The sequence below is a fragment of the Tasmannia lanceolata genome, unplaced genomic scaffold, assembly GCF_043159265.1.
Source record: "Tasmannia lanceolata isolate RefF3 unplaced genomic scaffold, GAP_Taslan_0.1 ptg000024l, whole genome shotgun sequence".
NCBI lineage: Eukaryota > Viridiplantae > Streptophyta > Magnoliopsida > Canellales > Winteraceae > Tasmannia > Tasmannia lanceolata.
Window position 1 is genome coordinate 15,776,446 of NW_027518701.1, and position 21,909 is coordinate 15,798,354.

The following is a 21,909-nucleotide window of genomic DNA, read 5'->3' on the forward strand; positions in this document are numbered from 1 at the left end:
TATCTAGGACAAACTCCTAACTGTAGAGGAAGATCTTGTTGAAAACAAGGTTTTGAAGAAAAAGGGTTAAAGCATTTTTATTTACAAAGTTTGGCTGGACTCGGGATATGTATCCCAAGCTGCACTACGTACCTCGTGGGAGAGGATCAAGCCAACGTAGTTCGAAACGAACTTTCCTAACTACACACAAAACTCAACACTCTAGACTTTTTTAAGGTTTTTGATGTTTTCAAATGTTTTTGAAGTGCTTTTATATTTTTGACGATTAAAAGTGCGTTAACACCCTTTCAGCTAAAGGGGATCCGATAGAAGAGCCTCTATACCCACCATATCGCGGTAGAGTATTACAGAGGGAAACGGGATCCCTAAAGCCTACGGGGAAAGAAATCAAAACGGGGGAACTAAAGTTCCGATACGAGAAAAATAATCTCAAAGAGATGACCAAAAGCTGACGAGGCTTAGCCAGCAACCAAAAGAGACGAGTCCTAACCTGCGAGGGAAAATCCTAAATAAATGAGAGATGAAAAGCCTCTAACCCTAAGGGTGAACTTTTAAACAAAAGGGGACAGATAAAAACTCTACAAGAAGATCTACTAAACGATCAGCCGCTTAGGAATGGTCCTAACTGGCTAAACACTCTAAGAGGAGAGAATCTCTTAACCTGCGAAAACTCTAAGGCAGGAAGGGAAGAGGTTGGCTCAAGAAACGTTCCATCGTTGCCAAACCCGACAAAGCGTTCCCAAAATCGAGAGAATCCCGAAAGTCGAAAAGAATCCCAAGGAACGCACAAAGAATGATCTCGAAAGTGAAGGAACTCCTAAACCCTATAAGAAGTAATGATCTCGAAGAAGGAGAAACCTCTAAACCCTGTAGAAAGTGATGAGATAGGAAAATGGACACGAAGGGCAAAGGGGTGGCTCAAGAAACATTCTGTCATCGCCCAAACCCGACAAGATGTGCTCTCAAGATCGATGGAATCTTAAACTTCGAAAGTGATCCCGAGGGCCAAAGAAAAAAGGATTCCCAAAAACCAAAGATAAAAAGGAAAAGCCAACACTTGGAAATCGAGAGGCAGCGATTAGGATCTGTCCATGGTAATGGAATCTACTATTGAGGTGATAATATGGGCCATGAATATCCTAACCAAAAGGTGAATCTGATATACTCATTAGAATGAAGCAATGCCAATATCATCCTATGACACCATTATCCGTACTACAATATTTGGATAAAGTCACTGTTAGCATTGCCATACACTCATCTGTTTAAATGTTGATTATATGAATGACATGCCATGTAAGTGAATCAATCATTAAACCTGATGAGTATTAAACAATATAACGATGCTATTATCCTGATAGAGTAGCATAGATATCAGCCCTTTAACACCCTCTCAGAGCAATAATATCACCTCAAGTGTATTTTCCAAAGATACACCAGCTTATCTTGCTTCTTCCATCCGATATAACATTAAAAAATCATCACAATTTTTCAACGAAAATTTAAGACAACCATTCTAACAGAAATGATAAGCTGAGATAAGTGCACTTAGCAAACAAGATAGTTCCAACTGTATTTGGCGCACTTATCGAAACAGGGTATACTCATCAAATCATTAAAATACCAGCCTCCTATGACGCAGGGAAATGGCATTAGCATAACCATGCTAACTTAATTGTACATTCCAATCCTGTCCCTTATCACTTATGGAATCCTCAAATGCTCTCACAATCCATAGAGTTTTCTCAAATCAGCTAAGAAAAGAAAAGATAAACTGAATTGGTCCAGTTAGCAAAAGATAGCGGTGTTAATGAATGGAAGCTGAGATCAACACCTCCATGTTAAAATAGTTAGACCCAGCTCATCCCCTTCCTTTCAGCTGATGGAACCCAAAAAGAACATAAAATGATATCCCTCATACCCATCAACTAAATACTTATTTAATTTCTAGAGGTTATGCCACAGAGTGAGATATACTCAGCAAAGAAAAGGTAAACCAGTTTAATATCATTGAAGTAGCATTGAGCCCAAGATAAAATGGAAGCTCTGTCTCAATTGAGGTCAGTGAATTAATTTTAACAAAAATTTCTTTGCCCACAGGATATGTTTGCATATAACTCCAAGGAAGATAAAATTCATTGCTTAAACACATGAAGAAAGCCATGAAGAGAAAAACAGAGAAGATCAAAGAAGCCATCGGACCAAGAACACAGAACTGTCAGGCTGGTACGACTCGATCTAAAAGATTCTCAAACAATACGCAACAGCCAAACCAGATCTTTCAGAAACAAAATTAAGCAACATGTAACTCAATATTAATCTACAATGTTAATATAAACCCAAATCTAAAAATGCTGACAGCGGCTTAAGAACTCACCAGAATCCTTCAAGCCCTCATTTCTGGTTGCTTGAAATTGGTTTGAAACCCGTTCGGAATCGCATGAAAAATCCTCCAACCGAATCAAACGAAGAAAAATGGAGGACCCTAGGGTTTGCGAAAATGAAAGTTGTAAGAGTTGGATTTCAGAGATTGGAGAAAACGATGGAAGAAATTGGGGTTAGAGAGGTGAATGGCTGGCAGGGACTTGGGTGGTGGGAGAGAAATTGATGGCTGTGAGGTTTAAAGATGATGGTGATGACAGAAACAGAGGTGGCTGACGGTGGCTCGTTGGAGGAGGTAGCTGGTGGGTGGGATTTGGAAATGGGTTTGGAGAAGAAGAGAGAAAAAGAAGAAAAAAATGAAGAAGAAAAAGATGGAGATGGTGGTGGGATTCGGCCGGAGCTCCGGCGGAAATGGAATCAGAGAGGATGGAATCGGTGGCTCTCTCCCTCCCTTAGCTCTTTCTCTGTTTTTCTCTTCCTCCCTCAAATAAAAATCAATGGAATAGAAGGGATTTAATGGCTGTGAGGGTGAATGGGTCTTGCCGGATTTAATGGCGGCCGGCCGGAATCCAATGGGTTTGAAGGTGGAGATGATAATGGAAATGGGGGTTTGTGATTTGGGTTTAAGGAGAAAATGGGAATGGGTTTCAGAAGGAGATTTTGGTGGTGAGGGTAAAGGTAGCAGAAAAAGGGAGATGGTGGTGGAGTGATTGGCCGGCGGATGATGGATGGAGGTTGGTCGAATTTAATGTTGGCTGCAAAATGGGTGTGAAAATGAAGTGGGTTTGATGGTGGTTTGGGTGGAATATGTATAAGACGGTGGTGGGTTTTGAAATGGATGGAAGAGGGGTTGATTGTGGGGTTTGAGAAAGGGGTGGTGGTGTTGGCCGGTGGCGAGGGGAGTGCTCGGAGAAGATGGAGGTGCCTGTAAATGGGTTTGGGTAAGAAACGGTGGAAAGGGAGATTGAGATGGGTTTGGGTGAAAAATCGATTGAAGGTTGTAGATGGGTTTGAGGTGGAAATGAGATGGGTTTTAGAGAGATGGTGGTGGCTGTCGGAGAAGATGGAGTGGCGGATTGGAAGAAAAGGAGAAGAAGAAGAAAAGAAGAAGCAAAGGGGGGGTGGTGCTGACCAGTGGTGGGGATGAGGCTCGCCGGAGAAGGGAGAAGAGAGAAATGGCCGAGCCTCTCTCTCTCTCTATTTCTCTGTAATTTTTTTATGAAAATCTCCTCCTCTTCACTGCTTCGATGGCTTTTCTTTTTATACAAAGGAAAAATATATATTTAAACCCGCCCCCTTTCTACCTGGACAGCCACCTCTAGTGTATTTTTAATACCCTTTAACCAGCAGGGGGGGTGCCCAAGAAGAAAAAGAGAAACGATATATTTGCTACCCTCAAACCTTCCAAGACAGCCCCCTTGGCAAATTTAGGACAACTATTATTCCGTAAGAGGCGGCCCAAGCAGAAAACAGGGGGAAAAATTTGCAAAAAAATATCTTCCTTTGAAAAATTATCTCAACCATTAAAATCACCTTTTCATTCAATGGTGAGGATCTAAGGGTTTTTAACCACCTAGGAAGCTTCCTAAGATGCTCTCATAACTAATCCTACATTAACCTCCCTTGAGCTAGATTAGGGTCTAATGATTACTTGAAAAAGAAGAAAGGAATCTTTCTTATTTACAGAAATGCCCAGCTTCTGGATAATGCACCCCTCAATTAAGTTGTACACTAATCTGTGCACCCACATATCCTCCTGGACAGCCCGCAATGGCTAATTTGAACTGGTTTTTTCATATTCCAACACAACCCCTTTTCTGGCTAAATCGCCACCCTTCTGAACTTGCCCCACGACACTGTCTTAGCTCGTTTGCTAGGCAAACGGGCTCGGATCGCGACGAAATTTTACAGGGACCTTGGTGGGACCCTAAGCTAACCTAGGGCATAATTTGGGACCTTAGAACACTAGTTTATTAGGACAATTATTTAAAAAAAAACATGAAAGGGTTCGGTCAAAATGGGGTGTCTACATTTTCTCTCCCGAATAACCAAAGATTCGTATATCTTTCCCCGTAGGGTCTGTATAAAGCATGATCGAGGCAACCAATGCCTCCCAAAAATCTTTTTTATCAGGATTCTGAGATCCTAGGAGACAAATCCAATATATCTTGCATCATCCGTGGCAGAGTCCAATCACACCAAAGGAGTCTCACACCATGTCAAAATCCAATCCAAGGTGCGAAATCGTCCCGATTTCTCCCCAGCTGAGTGTATCAGCATTCACTCCCCGTTGGAAATATTCCTAGGTAATTGTCTGCCATCTAAAAGCCCTTCTCCTCAATAGAGTCAAGATAAACAAACGTTTGTCAAGTGCTCCCTGAATGAGAAGCCTTTGCTCGGGCAATCCGTCTGTCAACGGATTCATCAAATCATGGTCAAACACGACCGATTTCGACACTGATTGATGGATGTTCACATCCCCTTCAGAGTCGATTCTCCAATCAGTAGATAGAACATCGGCTCCCTCGACATAGTCAGGATCACCATCATCAGAATCAATCCCGATTGATTCTCAGCCAATTTTCGGCATCCAAGGAACCTTACTAGCTCAGATAGCTCAAACGGTCTTCCTCACCAGGGTCGAGGCAACACACTGTCATAGATCCTACTATCACTCACACCCGACATCCCCAGAGAGTCATTCGAACTTAATCTTTTAACAAAGAATGTATGTTCCCAAATTCTCCAACATGATATACCCAGCGGACTTTGTACCCAAACCCCCAACGGTATTTGCAACCAAAATCCTCAGCAAACTTTGTACCCAAATCCCTAGGAGAGTTTGCAACAAAATCCCCAGCAGAGTTTGCAACCAAATCCCTAGCAAAGTTTGTACCCACGTCCACAACAAAGTTTATGACCAAACCAGGTACTCAAAACCAGTGAGAGTCCCCTGAAGCATCAAACCAGTGTGAGTCTCCCTGAGAGCACCTGCCCTGAGCAAACAACTGAAGTCTCCCTAAGAGCACATGCCCTGAACAAACAACTGAAGTCTCCCTGAGAGCACCTGCCCTGAGCAAATAGCCAAAGTCTCCCTGAGATCACCTGCTCTGAGCAAAAAGCCAAAATCTCCCTGAGAGCACCGGCCCTGAGCAAACAACCAAAGTCCCCATGAGAGCACCTGCCCTGAGCAAACAACCAAAGTCTCCCTGAGAGCACCTGCCCTGAGCAAACAACTGAAGTCTCCCTGAGAGCACCTGCCCTGAGCAAATAGCCGAAGTCTCCCTGAGAGCACCTGCCCCGAGCAAATAACCAAAGTCTCCCTGAGAGCACCTGCCCTAAGCAAATAGCTGAAGTCTCCCTGAGAGCACCTGCCCTGAGCAAACAAACCAAAGTCTCCCTGAAAGCATTCTACCAAGATTTTTCATGCTATAAAAACTCTTTCGGGTAATCCAAACCGAGACAAATCAAATCCATGCAGTGATCCTACAAATCAAATCAAAGCCCGAGCAAGTCCGTTTTTACACGGTATCTCATCAAAATCATATATACTATCGAAGCAGAGTATCATATAAAGATCATGCATACGGTTCGTCATATCAATCGCCAGGTGCCAATTTGGCATTCCTGTTATCAGTGTTTACACTGGATGTCAAATGACATCCCCAGAGGTCCCTTCCCAAATCAGGTGTCCTTAACTTGACCCAGATGTCCCTCCCCAAAGTCAGGTGTCCTAAACCTGACTTCCAATCACACTCCCGGCTATTAGTAATGATGTCCATCCCAGGTCTCGTTCTAACAGTCGTATTTTCAAAACCCCGTCGGTGAGAGGTTTCCACTCAATGACCTGAAAGCAAGGTTCCTCGGTGAGGGCTGCACGCCCTAGCATCTGATGTGAGTCGTGCAAGCCTATCATTAGTCTCCATTGACAAAATTTTGCTGTCTCCTTACTTTGGCATTCAGGTGCCTTGCACCCTCTACCAAAGAGGGGCATCTGTAGACAACCAATTTTATCAAGGTAGTATTAGTGATAGGTGTCGCGAGGAAGAACCGTCGGTAAAACCGTGTGCACACGACATTCTAAATCGATAGGTCAACTTTCGGTCCAAAACGCTCTTTTGGCATCCAAATGACACCCAACTTCCCGAAAGCACCTGATATCTGGTCCAATGGAAAGCCCTGGAGACAAAGAATCCAGCGGACCTGACCGCGTGCGAATCGGAGTCCAATCGGAAGAGATATGGACGATAGAAGACGAAAATCACTACAGGACGAAAAAGCCACTCCCGAATTACCAGAAAGCCTGTTTTCATGCAGCAAACGACCTTTTCGTCAAACCAGAAGCATGTCTCCTCAGTACCCGCCATTTACGGCGCAAAATGATAAGCCCGTCTGCACACGACATTCCCAATTGGTAGGTTAACTTTTGGTCTGAAACTCTTAATTGGCATCTAAACGACACCTGGCTTCCCGAAAGCACCCAATTTCAGGATCATTGGAAAGTACGCAGACAACAAATCCAACTCACCTGACCACGCGTAAATCGGAGTTCAAACAAAGGAGTTACGCCCGTTTTAAACTACCGATAAAAGACGAAAACACTACTAACAAACGGAGAAGAGAGGAACCATCGTGGGAACCGAGGGTTGCACCATCCCCCCAAATTCGTCCCAGACGAATTCCAAAATACCCCCTCCCCCCCATCTACCTATAAATAGGAGAGGGGGGTAAAGGTTTTCTCATCCTAGGGTTAATCCCATTCTTCTCTTCCTCTCTCTTGGTTGAGGTTTCTCTCTCTCCCCCCTGTGTGATTGGATCTACAACCCTGCTTGGGTGTAGTTCTAAGGTGAGGCATACAACCCTACTTGGGTGTATTACTGAAGCCCCAAACCCCTGCTGAAATTTAGAAAAAACCCTAGTTACCGTGCTTTTTAGAAGAGAGAAAGTAGAGAAACAGTAGGTAGCTCACACTGGGCGTCGGCACTCCGCCGAAATTCCGAAGGTTTGGACCGACATCCTCTTTTTTACGCCGCTGTTCTACCAAATTTCACAGAACTACGAGCTGCTTTTCAATAGCAGCGCCTGTTCTGCCGAAATCTGGACAAACTCGGAGGCGATTTGGCTTTACAGCGCAGTTACGCCGCCGATTTCTCCGCAGCCACGAGGCTCTTCTCAAACAACCGCGGTTACGCTGCCCAATTTTCACTGGTAAGATGTAATCCATTTACTTTTTATTTTGTAAAGTAAGTTGCGAAATCGGGCTCTGCTGCAAGAAACTTACGATACAAACCTAAAACAAGGATAATCCATTTACTTTTTCTGTCGTGAAGTGAGTTGCGAAATCAGGCTCTGCCGCAAGCAACTTACGATACAAATCTAAAACAAGGGTAATCCATTTACTTTTTCAGTCATAAAGTAAGTTGCGAAATCAGGCTCTGCAAGCAACTTAGATACAAACCTAAAACAAGGATAATCCATTCACTTTTTCTGTCGTATAGTAAGTTGTGAAATCAGGCTCTGCCGCAAGCAGCTTACGATACAAATCTAAAACAAGGGTAACCCATTTACTTTTCTGTCGTACAGTGAGTTGCAAAATCAGGCTCTGCCGCAAGCAAGTCATGATACAAACTAAAAAATGTAATCCCTTTACTTTTTCAGTTGTGTATTTAATAAACTTATAGAGTGGTTTTCGTCCTAAAACCTCCGGCTCATTTAGCCCCCAGGTTTTTTACGCTAAAACCCTTTATAACCCTTTTTTTACTTTCTATCATTTATAGCTTTCTGCACACAGAAGGTGTGAGGTGGTGTCGTCATTATGACGTAAATCCCTCCGCCTTCTCTACTTTCTGCTTTTACAGCTTTCTGCACATAGAGGGTGCGAGGTGGTGTCATCATTATGATGTAAATCCCTCCACCTTCTCTACTTTCTGTACTATTATTTTTCGTTAATTTATGTAGATGGAAGAACTTATTTGGGATCAGTTGCAGGGTCTCCTTTGGAGCCTGTGATATATGATCTCAAATAAGATCAAACTAAACCGCGCCTTTGTTTCGATTTTTTCTTTTACTTCCTGTACAGTCATTTTTCGTTAATTTACGGAGAGGGGAGAGCTTATTTGGGATCTGTTGCAGGGTCTCCTTTGGAGTCTCTGGCATATGATCTCAAATAGGATTTAACCAAACCACGCCTTTGTTTCGATTTTTTCCTTTACTTCGTGTACAGTCATTTTCCGTTTGATTTAAGTTAACCCGTTTTGTGAGTAAGTTGCAAAATCAGGCTCTGCCGTAGCAACTTACAATATCAATCAGGTTAACTTTCGCTTATTTTTCAATTTTTTTGTAAATCAACTCCATTTACATTCGGAATTAAGCATAACCTAACAAGGGAATAAAATCAAATCATTTCATTTCAAATTCTTCAAAAATAATAATCTAAGCTAAGAGACCGGATTAATCCGAGCAAGAGGAGTGTTGATAACCTTCCCCAATTGTAACCACGACCCTTACCCAGATATCTTTAAAGACCGCGCCTTACGGCAAACAGAGCAAAATATAAGGTTCTAAGCCCGGAGCAAAAGAACCCCTGATTACTATTCTTCCAACGAAATTCGAGTCGTTACTCATTTCCTTGGAAGAATAGACACGGGTCCTAGGCCCTAACCTAGGTGGCGACTCTGAGTTTCTCTAACTTGCGAAGTTAGGACTACAGTCCCGAGTTCGCAAGTAGCGCAGATCAAATGCACCCCCCCTTCTTCTGAAATCCCAATCGTGGGTGATCGCTTGCCGTCCTGCGCAAACGAGGGAAGAAAACGGCTCCCACACTCGGTATGTGCCAGGTTTAGATACTTGACATATTCGTCAAGTACCTAACAGTTCCATGGAGGGATAACCCCTTGGCTCTTTCCACTGTACAAGCAAGATTGGTTGGATTAGCGCTCTTTTATGTAGGTTATATATATATAACACTTATGTTGCTTTCATTGATACAGTACAAAGGAAATCCGATCCCTTTTTCATTTCTGAATTTTGAGTTCAGAATTTCATTTTTTGTCCTATTTACTTTGTTTATTGGATTCATAGGAATTCCTTTCGATCGAGTAGTGAGTTTGGATATATTATCGAAATGGTTAACCCCATCAATAAGTCGCCCGAGTGAACTTACCACAAAGTGGGTTGTCATGGAAAGGGTGGCTTGTGGAAAGGAGTACTTGAAAAAAAAGGGCCAGAGTAAAATCCGTCACAAAGTGGGCCGCTGAAGATGGTGATGTGGGAAGCGTGGTGGAATGTTGGGGTCTTGAGTGGGGTCTGCCTAAGTATGTGACTAGGTGGGGCCAACCTAGTATGAGGCATGTTTAAAGGACCTAGCCCGTTGCGTTCTAAAGCCACTAGAGCTTTCGGCATATTGGTTAGGTACCGTCCATATGCGAATTTGAGAGGGCGAGAATGAGAGAAAACAAAAAAAAAAAAAACAATTCTGAGTAGGTAATTTATTTTATGCGTTAAAAGATGTAGGTAATATTTTTTTCGTTAGTTTTTAGGGATTTTTGATGATATATCAATTTGCGTCAGCTCAATTCTCTTCCTATCAGAAAACAAAAATGAGCTGATAAATATTCCATGGAATATTTTTTCATGGTTGCCAAATATGGCTTTAGAAAATAAAAAGGGACAAAAAAGCATCCACATGAGAGATTATGGGGGCATGGTCCATCCATGACATGGTTTCAATCATCATAATAGGTGGGTCCCCCATACTGTAGCTCATAAAAGACATGGGTGGAAGTACCAAGACAAGGTTATGGCAAAAAACATACGAGTGGAAGTATTAAAACATGGTTATGGCAAAACCACTCTTTGCGCTCTCTACTCTAGTCTCGAGAGCCTCAATGCGGGAATCCCCTCTTATTAAGAACAGACTTAAAGAGCAAAATGAAGAGAAAATTTGAGCTAGGGTTTGTGGAAGAAAAGAGCGCTTTTTCCGAAACTAGGGTTTCATCCTTTTCCAAAACTAGGGTTTCATTTTCCCCCTTTTATTATAAGTAAAACCACATTCTCATCTCAAATCTCACTTCTACACTAGTTGATTCGTCTGCACATGTTTCTATTATCTTTTAGACATTATTGAGGCAATACTTTGAATCCTTCTCGCTTATGTGACTTTTTTATGGACTTTGTTGAATAAAATGAATGAAAGAAAAATGAATTCTTACAGATCCTCTCTTTTGCATGTGTTTATGAAATCCCGAAGGGCAACAACCAAGAGGGGGGTGAATTGGTGTTTTCAAATTTTTCTATTTAAAAAGCTAGAGCAAGTGAGTTTGGCCTAATTAGTTCTAACCCTTGTTCAAGTTATATTAAAAATAAAAGGGAAAGAGATTACCAGCACTACAAGAGAGAGAAGAAAGAATGAGGAGACCACACGATGATTTATAATGGTTCGGTCACAACTTGACCTACTCCACTACCCAAGTACTTCGCCTTTCCTTGGGATTTTCTCCACTAAGGTGAGACTCCTTGACGCCGTCTCACAAAGCGTATACACATTCACCCCCTCCACAAGGGGACACACCCTTGTATTACAAATCCACCTCCAAAGATGTTCTTCTTCGTTGCACTCCGGCCTTGAAGCAAGAAACTCCTCTTTGTAATCTCACATACACATGAACAAAAGAAGAAAGGAAAATGAAAAACACTGAAGCCTCTTATAGGCGTATACAACTCTCAAAGCTCACAAGACTCCCAATGATTAACACTAAAACCTTAGAGAGAACCTCTTGACAAGAAATGAATGCAAGTTTAAATGCTCAAGAGATTTGAAGAAGAATCATTTTGATTTTCAAGAGAAAAGCTCTAAGTTTGATATTCAAATATTCAAAAGATGTTTAGAGAAGGTCTTTGATGGGGTTTAAATAGCCCTAGTTCATGTGGGAGAGAACAAGGGCAAAACTGTAATAAAACCGGGTGGTTGCACCTACCCACTATACACTCCAACGTCTCTTTTGCGAGTCCGCGGCGGTCGACTGAGCCACCGCGGTCGACCGAGCCACCGCGGTCGCCCGCCCTTATCGGACGCCCTTTTTAAATTTCAAAATATTTATCGCTGCGGTCGACCGAGGTAGTCGCGGTCGCCCGCCGATAGCTTACTGTTTTAGAAATATTTTGGCTTAAAAAGGTTACGCGGTCGACTAGACCTTCGCGGTCGCCCGCCATGGGCGTACTGTTTCTAAAATTCATTTTGCCTAAAAACTTTTCACGGTTGACTGAGGGGTTGGCGGTCAACCGGCCCGATAAATTTCGAGATGTCTTGGAATTCCAGTAAGCATATTGCGGTCACCCGGCATGTCCCGGTCGACCGGCCTTGAGTGAAAATCTGTTTTTAACTTTGAAATTCAGGGGCTTTTGGGCCATGGTCTTTGGCTTTAGACATGTGTTTTCAAATACATTTATGCACTTAGAAAAATGGTTTTAGAGATGATTTGAAAATAATAAATATGCAAACACAAAATGCTAAGAGGACTCCCATGCATTCTACGAACTATAACCTTGGATCTTCTTGATCTTCAACCTTGTTTAGCGCTTGCACGATCTTCTCCTTGTCATGAGATAGTCTTCAAACATGTTCTTGTACTTGTGAATCCCTTGATTCTTCAATACACCAAACAGGTTAAAGGGAGACCACCAAGACTTGACTTTCTCCAAGACTAGTCCTTGATTTTCTTGCTTCAAGTGTTGACATGAATGGACCCTGTCTTAATCACAACACTTGAACAACCATTAGCAAACTACCATCAATTTGGATTTGTTGATCATCGAAACAAGAGAGGGATGTACCCTTGGGCTTACAATTTATTATGTTGTAGAAATTTTATTTAAGCTCAAAATCATGTATGGAGGTGGTGAGTACGATATATGTTTTTTCTTATTTATGTATTTATTGGTTTTTGATTTCCTCGTGTTGAATGTATGTAGTAAAGTTACAGAATTTTGGTTTGGTTTCAGTAGTTAGGGTTTTTAGTTGCAATGCGTGTTGAAAATTAAATGACACAAACTCTAAGGCCTTGTTCACTTTAGATTATGACAGCTGATTGTTAGTCCAAACCAATTAGTGGACTCAAAATTACGTTTAACTTTCAGTTTAATTATTGGTTTGGGATTAACAATTAGTTTTCGTAATCTAAAACGAACATAGCCTAACAGCTTAAGCTTTTGGCCTAATCTGTTATAAAAATAAATGATTGAATAATACCAACTCTAAGACCCTGTTCGTTTAAGATTATGACAACCGATTATGAGTGCCAAACTGACTATTGGTCTCAAAATTATGTTTAAATTTGAGTCCAATTATTTTTTTGGCAATCACAATCAGTTTTCAGAATCTTAAACAAACAGGATTTAACAGCTTAAGCTTTGGGAGCACTTGGTAGTTTTCATGCGATATCAGAGCTATTGCCTCACGGCAGGTCGTGGGTTCAGTAACCAAAAGCTCCTTGCTGTTAAAAATCCATGTGTCCAGCCAACCCAAAAGAAAGAGGGGCCCACATGAGGAGTGTCGAACTATAAATGATTAAAAAACGCCAACTCTAACAACTTAAGCTTTTGGAGTAATTGGTTGTTTCATACAGTATTAGAGCTATTGCCTCACGGCAGGTCCGGGGTTCAAATTCAAAACCCAACAACTCCTTCATAACAACTCCACGTGTATGTTCAATCCCTACAAGAAGGGGGCACATGTGAGTGTGTTGAAACATAAATGATTAAATAAAACCAAGTCTTTTATAGCTTAAGCTTTTTGAGTAATTAGTTGTTTCACAATGCAAGCTTGTTAGTTTTTTATGATTGCCTTTGTGTGCATAGATGAAGTGTCAGCTATAGTACTTGACTTGGGTTCTCACACATGCAAAGCTGGCGAAGATGCTCCTAAGGTTGTGTTTCCATCGGTAAGTGTGTGTTTTAATGACAATCACTTGTACTGTAAATGAGTTAAATATATAAATGTATATAGATATGTGATGACAATATCCTCAAAAGACTTGCTTGGAAATCTTCCTGATTTTGTTATGTTTTAACTGATTTATTCAAATTTGAATTGTGATCTCTGCCATTTAATTCTAGCGACATGCTGCGGTAAACATTTGTTTCACTGGTTGCCAACTGGGTGTTTGGTCTTTCTATATCTTAAGCCTGTAGTGATGTGTTTTGTGAAAAAAAATTTGCTGCGTAGTTATCCTCATACAAGATATATTTTTGTTGAGGTTGTTGGATCCATTGATCAGACGGGAGTTGAAGATGCCGTCAAGTCTGAATCTGAATCTATTATGGATTCCAAGAATATTGTCAGACCTTTCTCAGATTTGAAAAAGCGAAGGGAAAACACAAATTATATGTGGGACCATATGGAGGTTGGGTGTGGATTTACTTATTCTATTTTTTTTTGTGGTTTTTCTATATGTTGTATTAGAGGTCTTGTTTTTTATTCTTTCTAATTTTGTTCTTGACCTCTTATTTAGGTGCTTACGCCTATGAAGGATGGAGTGGTCGTTGATTGGGAAATTGTTGACAATATATGGACTTTGTTGAATAAAATGAAAGAAAGAAAAAGAAATTCTTACAGATCCTCTCTTTTGCAGGTGATTACTCTGTTGTATAACTTTTATTTAAGCTCAAAATCATGTATGGTGGTGGTGAGTACTAGATATGTTTTTCTTATACACATATAGTGGTTTTAGATTTTTGAAACCAGTTACAGACGGACGAATACAGAATGACGAAGTGTGGACATCCACTGTTGTAAAAATTAGTTTTTCAGCCCGTTTTGTAAAATTCATATATCACTCGTTTTTCATCTGATTTTGACGCTCTTATACTCGATTTGAATGGAAACGATGAGATCTATCTATTAAAAATATTTGTAAAAATATTTAAAAATATTGTTGACTAATTGAAGTAGAAATAAGTTCTGTTGTTCACTATGTAACTGTTAGTTTGATGTCATTTCTGAACTTGGCAATTGAACTTTGGTTCTTGGGATATTGCCTTTTGTTTTAACAGTGTTTAAGACCTTTGAAATTTTTTTTGCATGAAATTGAAATAGGTCTCAAGGTTGGTTTTTAAAAAGGTTTGAAAACACTTTGAAATGCAAAAGCACTTGAAAGAGATCTCGAATACAATATAGAAAGTTAAACTACTTAGCGCCTTGATCGTATTGGCTTCAAAGGTCTTCATTGGGCTCTTGGCTTGTAAGTGAACACTTGAGAATGCATGGTCCATGTGACTTCCTCTCTTGAATGAATCTTCACTTTTGAGGCATGAGAAGGTCACCAACATTTTATTCAACTTCAAGCTCCTCTTGGCATTTGGTAGGCTTGCTTGTGGGATCCTCAACTTGAGCTCTATGCTTGAACATCTTCCATGGATGCTGTCTTCATTGTGTGAAAGCTCTCTTGGTTCATTTGTGCATGTTGATCCTCAAGCCATGTGTTATGTTGTATTGTGTAATGACGATATGACATGTCAAGTTCCTATCTAAGACACAACACTACAAAACAACACAACACATTAGTCCACAAAAACTAATCAATTTAGGTTTGCTAACATCAAAACAACAAGGAAAATGTGATTAGTTGAACCCATGGGGAACCTTTGGGCTAACAATAGTTTAACACTTCAGCTCAGTACTTGATACTTTTGTAGATCAAGACACAAAATAACAAGGGATTTGCTAGGCAATTTCATGGAAAGCCATTTTGCGGCTGACTTTTGCATGCGAGATCAACCACGCAGGCTCATGGCTTTATGCGAAATTGCCTAGCAAATCCCAAATAACAATAGAGGTGATGTTGATGGTAGAGCGTGGGAATCTTTAGGCCACGTTTGGATTGCCGGTATTGAGAATTAGAATGAGAAAAAAAAACTTTAATTTTAAAAAATTAAGAACAGACTTAAAGAGCAAAACGAAGAGGAAATTTGAGCTAGGGTTCGTGGAAGAAAATAGCTCTTTTTTCGAAACTAGGGTTTCATCCTTTTCCAAAACTAGGGTTTCATTCTCCCCCTTTATTGTAAGTAAAACCCTATTCTCATCTCAAATCTCACTTCTACACCTTTTGATTCGTCTGCTCATGTTTCTATTATCTTTTAGACATTATTGAGGCAATACTTTGAATCATTCTAGTTTATGTGACTTTTTCACTTGCGTTATTGGGAAATTGAATCCCGGGAAAATACCCATTTTTTTTTTCCCGAGAAAGCTAAAATATCGTTGTTCACTTGTTTTCCTTCGAAAAAAACAGAGCCCAGATGGATAATGTAGAAAATGACATGGAAAAGATTGAAAATGACGTAGATACCTCTTTTTCCCACAAGAGTGGGAAACCAAATCCGACTAAAATCGGTGCGATTCCTTTTCTCGAGAAAACGAAGTCGCGTGGGGCAAAAAAAGGGCATTCCTCTCGCTGCAAAACTTAAACCAGTGACTTCGTCTTCCACCGAAACCCTAGTTTTTGCAGCCACTTCAACCCGGGAAGATAGGGCATTCTCCTCAGGTACGCCATTCTCCCCCCGCTGTATCTCTCTCCTTCCTCCAGTTTAAAGCTAGGGTTTTTTTTTTTTCAATCCAGTTTAAAGATCTCCACCCAGTTTGATTTTCGCTCCTGTTTAAAGCACCCCACCTGAGGTGGTTTTCAGAAAGATCCCCTAAAAAAGCTAGGGTTTTTAATTTTGAAAAGCACACCACTTTGGCTTGATTTAAAGCTAGGGTTTTTATTTTTTCAGTTCTGAACTAGGGTTCTTAATTTGTTGCAGGTTTGGAAGGAGGTGGTGGTGTTGAAGCTATATTGGTTCTACATTCCTCCCACTCTCCCAGGTTGGAATTTGTAATCTAGGTTTTGTTTTGATTGGTTCATGTTAGGGGTTTTTCTGATAGAAATGGGTAAATTTTTTTTTTTTTTAAAAATAAAATAATATGAGAGTTGCAATGGGTTTGTTGACTGGAGAAAGAAGATTGCTGGTTAGGGTTCTTGGGGTTAAGGCAATGTGGTTTGAGAAGATAGATAGGGGTCGTGAGTATAGCAAAGAAGATAATGGCGGTTGTAGAGGGGTGTCCGAGAAGTTGATGGGGGTGCCGGATTCCGGTAGGTTGGTCGGAGAAGATGAGGAGTTGGGGGGTTTTTGAAAAATAGGGGTGAATGAAAAGGGGCCAACACTCCCAGCAATCCCATTTTAGCCAACACTCCTCAAAAAGTGAGCTGCTGTTGGATCCATTATCAAGGATGGGATGATGAGTACATGTTCATAAGGCCCTTCATATTATAATTTATCTTGCTATAGTTTATCAACAAATTAGAGGGTTAGGTAATCCAATGGCGATGATTTTTGAGGCATAATGTATAAATATTGGGACCAAAACAACTGAATGGTTTGGATCTTTGAACAAGGTGGGCTTCATTGTATTTTTCAAAATATAGGCTCACCTACAAATGGCCGTAATACACACTGGGGCACACCTAAAAATCGTCTAATTAGAAAGAATTTTGGGATAACGTATCCTTGGTGTGGGCAAACAAATGAATAATATAGATTGTAGACACAAATCCCACTTTTTGAAGCAAATGACCATTTAACCCTCTCATTGATCAGTTGTGTTTTTTTTTCATCGTTTTATATTTTTTAATTTCATAAGCTTCAAATTATAAATTTCTCGGGATTTTCAGCGCAAGTGAACAAGCGCGGGAAACCTCTTCCTGCACAGCTTCCCGGGATTTCCTGCGCAAGTGAACAGGCGTGGGAAACCTTTTCCTGCACAATTTCTCGGGATTTCGTTTCCTTTTTGCCACGCCAGATTCTCGGGAAACCTTTTCTTTTCCTTTCCCGAGAAAACAAGTGAACGGAGCCAAAGAGCAAAACGAAGAGAAAATTTGAGCTAGGGTTTGTGGAAGAAAAGAGCTCTTTTCCGAAACTAGGGTTCATCCTTTTCCAAAACTAGGGTTTCATTCTCCGCCTTTATTGTAAGTAAAACCCCATTCTCATCTCAAATCTCACTTCTACACCCTTGGATTCGTCTGCACATGTTTCTATTATCTTTTTAGACATTATTGAGGCAATACTTTGAATCCTTCTCGTTTATGTGACTTTTTTTATGGACTTTGTTGAATAAAATGAAAGAAAGAAAACGGAATTCTTACAGATCCTCTCTTTTGCAGGTGTTTATTCTGTTGTAGAACTTTTATTTAATCTCAAAATCATGTATGGAGGTGGTGAGTACGATATATGTTTTTCTTATTTATGTATTTATTGGCTTTTGATTTCCTCGTGTTGAATGTATGTAGTAAAGTTACAGAATTTTAGTTTGGTTTCAGTATTTAGGGTTTTTAGTTGCAATGCGTATTGAAAATTAAATGATTAAATGACGCAAACTCTAAGGCATTGTTCATTTTAGATTATGACAGCTGATTGTTAGTCCAAACCAATTATTGGACTCAAAATTATGTTTAACTTTCAGTCCAATAATTGGTTTGGGACTAACAATTAGTATTCATAATCTAAAACGAACATAGCCTAACAGCTTAAGCTTTTGGCCTAATTTGTTGTAAAAATAAATGATTGAATAATACCAACTCTAAGACCCTGTTCGTTTAAGATTATGACAACCGATTATGAGTGCCAAACCGACTATTGGTCTCAAAATTATGTTTAAATTTGAGTCCAATTATTGTTTTGGCAATCACAATCAGTTTTTAAAATCTTAAACAAATAGGGCTTAACAGCTTAAGCTTTGGAAGCAATTGGTTGTTTTCATGTTATATCAGAGCTATTGCCTCACGGCAGGTCGTGGGTTCAGTAACCAAAAGCTCCTTGCTGTTAAAAATCCATGTGTGCGGCCAACCCAAAAGAAAGCGGGGCCCACATGAGGAGTGTTGAAATATAAATGATTAAAAAACACCAACTCTAACAACATAAGCCTTTGGAGTAATTGGTTGTTTCATACGGTATCAGAGCTATTGCGTCTGGGGTTCAAATTCAAAGCCCAACAACTCCTTCATATTAAAATATGTTCAATCCCTACAAGAAGGGGCCACATGTGAGTTGGTGTTGAAACATAAATGATTAAATAAAACCAACTCTTTTACAGCTTAAGCTTTTGGAGTAATTAGTTGTTTCACAATGCAAGCTTGTTAGTTTTTTATGATTGCCTTTGTGTGCATAGATGAAGTGTCAGCTATAGTACTTGACTTGGGTTCTCACACATGCAAAGCTGGTTATGCTGGCGAAGATGCGCCTAAGGCTGTGTTTCCATCAGTAAGTGTGTGTTTGAATGACAATCTCTTGTACTGTAAATGAGTTAAATATATAAATGTATATAGATATGTGATGACAGTATGCTCAAAAGACTTGCTTTGAAATCTTCCTGATTTTGTTATGTTTTAACTGATTTATTCAAATTTGAATTGTGATCTCTGCCATTTAATTCTAGTGACATGCTGCGGTAAACATTTGTTTCACTGGTTGCCAACTGGGTGTTTGGTCTTTCTATATCTTAAGCCTGTAGTGATGTGTTTTGTGAAAAAAAATTTGCTGCGTAGTTATCCTCAGACAAGATATATTTTTGTTAAGGTTGTTGGATCCATTGATCAGACGGGAGTTGACGATGCTGTCAAGTCTGAATCTGAATCTGTTATGGATTCCAAGAATATTGTCAGACCTTTCTCAGATTCGGATAAAGCGAAGGGAAAACGCAAATTATATGTGGGATCTCAAGCCCTAGAATATCGTCGGGACCATATGGAGGTTGGGCTGTGGATTTACTTATTCTATTTTCTTTTTTGTGGTTTTTCTATATGTTGTATTGGAGGTCTTGCTTTTTATTCTTTCTAATTTTGTTCTTGACCTCTTATTTAGGTGCTTTCACCTATGAAGGATGGAGTGGTCGTTGATTGGGAAATTGTTGACAATATATGGGACTATGCTTTCAAGTGAGTACCAAATCTGCACAGAATGTTTTTTATATCATTCTGCAGCCTCTTGGGCTAATTGTTGATTTTATAAAAACCATAACATGTAATTTGTAGCTTTGCTACATTTCTTTTTGCCATTCGAGGTATGATAATTAGTGCTCCTCTATGGATTGGCTCTCTGCTACCAAATTACGATACAACTTATAACCGAAATAAAATCCAAGAGTCGTTGGTAGCTCTTGGTTATAAATATCAACAAGATACTTCTAAAAGAAGAAGTTCAATTGCTATAGAAAATGTTGGAAACTAACCTTCAACTAATCAGTCCACAAGAATGAAATTTACAGCAAAAAAATATATCTAATCCAGCTCGATTACAATCATATATCAAACGGATGCAAATCTTGCAAAAATTGCTTTAAAAATCTCGCAAAAATTGCTTTAAAAATCTCGCAATCTGAATTTTCTTCTCCAAGAAAATCCCACGAACAAGAAATAGGTAGTGAAACCCTAACTCCTTTCTTATTTCAAAGGATACAAAATCTGCCCAAGAATGGAGCGCCCTGTAGTAGCTGGTTTTTGCATGGTGCCCTTCAGTTTAGCATTCATCTCTCCCTCCTTCCCTCTCTCTCTCTCTACACACACACACATAGAGAATTAGAAAGCTCTAAAACCGTGAATTAAAAGCTTCCCATTTTTGATAAAAATACTCACTTAAAGCTCCCTTTGAAACCCTATGAGCAATGATACGAATGGTGACATTAATAGTGTCGTGGGAATGCTGTGAATCCTTTTTTATTGTAATTCACTTATCTAACTTAAGTGAAACTTAAAAATATCTATCATGCCCCTATGACTTAAACTCTCATAAAAGACTCATTTAGAACTCTGACTAAAATAAAAAGTCACTTTAGTATTAATTATGGGTTCATCTGCGTCAAAACTTGTCTCAGAGCAGTACTTTTCCCTTCTTTGGCTCATATCGCTGGTCTAATTCTGGGTCATGAACAATCTATATCTTGGCTCTCCTTGTATTGGTTTTAACAACGTTTCGATGCTCCATCCTTTGCACATGCTCCACTTCATTTTCAAGATCACATTGTTGTCCTACATAATGGTTGCCTTGGAGAAATTCTTATTTGTCATTGATATCTTAAGGTAAAATGACACAGACTAGGCCCGGGGATTGTTTCTCCTCCAAGATTCATTTACTAATCCAACATATGGTAGCACGCAATAGAGAGTTATTGCTATTGCATTAATGTCTTGGTCTTAGACTTGTCTATTGCCCGCATGGGGTTGTATTATGTGTCTTTATACACAATAAATGACCAACAAAAATACACATTTCTATGCAGTTAAGCTTGACACATCTAAGCTATACATCCTTTCAAGAAGCAACCTGTTTGTGGCGGCTCGGCCGGCCGCGCGTGTGTGGGCTTGTCATTTTTTTGTCTTGTTTCCCTACCAAGACATTTATTTTTCTATTGTCTGCTCTCTGGTTGCTTTTGCTTATATTTGGCATCATTTTAAGCTCCTATTTGCTTCACACCTACAACTTACAACATGCATCTGAAGACTTATGTTGGCAGTTTGCTAACTATCAGAAGTTTGCAGTTGACCTCTCTGCCTTGATTGTAGCATTTTGTGTTGAAATCAGGGTTTAACCTTCATCATTACTTAAAATAAAAATGATGCACTCTAGTGTGTTATTCTGCTTTCATTTTGAATTCAGCATGCTCATAGGGTTTTGAATAGTAGAGTTTGATTACTATGAGAATAACAAGATATTGTGTTATATGACTTCTGTCTTCTGCAGGGAACGCTTGTTAATTGATCCTAAAGAGCATCCTATGCTGCTTGCAGAACCATCTACTAATACACCACTGCAAAGAGAAAGGTGATCTGGCAATGAATTTGACATTTAATGGGCTTTCTTTTATTAATTGAGAACTCACTGAAATTAGGAATTTGAATTCTTTTACGGACTATTATGTCACGTGTTTTTGTTTCCGAATAGTTCTGAAGTTTTTTCTATGGATTTTTTTTTATTGTATCCATATGTCTACCTCATGGCCTTACGACGCCTTCAAAGGTTTACCTATTCTAAGAGGTAAGCCGTGGTAGGCCATGGGTAAGCTCACAACTTTAATATCAATGTCACGGCTGAATCAGTCAAGGATTATTATGTCACATGTTTTCGTTTCCAAATAGTTCTGAAGTTTTTTCTTTAGGGATTGAGCCTCGAGCCAATTGGATGAGGATTCTGTTTAAATCTTGATCAACCAACATATCTGCCTCACATAGTATGACAAAAAGACACCTCTAACCTAGAAGATGCTTAAATTTCTTCAAGAATATGTGCCAATCTCCAAGAACCTGGATTCACTTACTAGGCTCAAGTAATAACATTGCTAGAGTCCCTTCCACTACCATGCAACTGTTTAGATTCATAAATACAATTCTTATACTTTTTTTTAAAGAGCTGGCACCTTTAGCAGGTGTTACTGCACGAATGAGACTTTAACTGAGTCAGCCGTGTCATTGATATTAAAGTTGCGAGTTTACCCATGGCCTACCA

General features: G+C 39.8%; 1 protein-coding gene across 3 annotated transcripts in view; it reads left to right on the forward strand.

Annotated features, from left to right (window-relative positions):
• Positions 1 to 16,180: 16,180 nt before the first annotated feature.
• The window catches only part of ARP4 (actin-related protein 4), a 43,061-nt gene continuing 37,332 nt past the window's right edge, over positions 16,181 to 21,909 (forward strand). The window contains exons 1-7 of one of the 3 annotated variants that reach the window (XM_077367157.1): positions 16,181 to 16,240; positions 17,088 to 17,381; positions 17,577 to 17,630; positions 18,581 to 18,672; positions 18,988 to 19,161; positions 19,273 to 19,346; positions 21,148 to 21,228. In XM_077367157.1, coding sequence (XP_077223272.1) covers positions 17,618 to 17,630; positions 18,581 to 18,672; positions 18,988 to 19,161; positions 19,273 to 19,346; positions 21,148 to 21,228 — 434 coding nt within the window. In that variant the 5' untranslated portion in view covers positions 16,181 to 16,240; positions 17,088 to 17,381; positions 17,577 to 17,617. The remainder of the gene's footprint in view (positions 16,241 to 17,087; positions 17,382 to 17,576; positions 17,631 to 18,580; positions 18,673 to 18,987; positions 19,162 to 19,272; positions 19,347 to 21,147; positions 21,229 to 21,909) is intronic. The other 2 variants (XM_077367156.1, XM_077367158.1) reach the window with 2 other exon arrangements.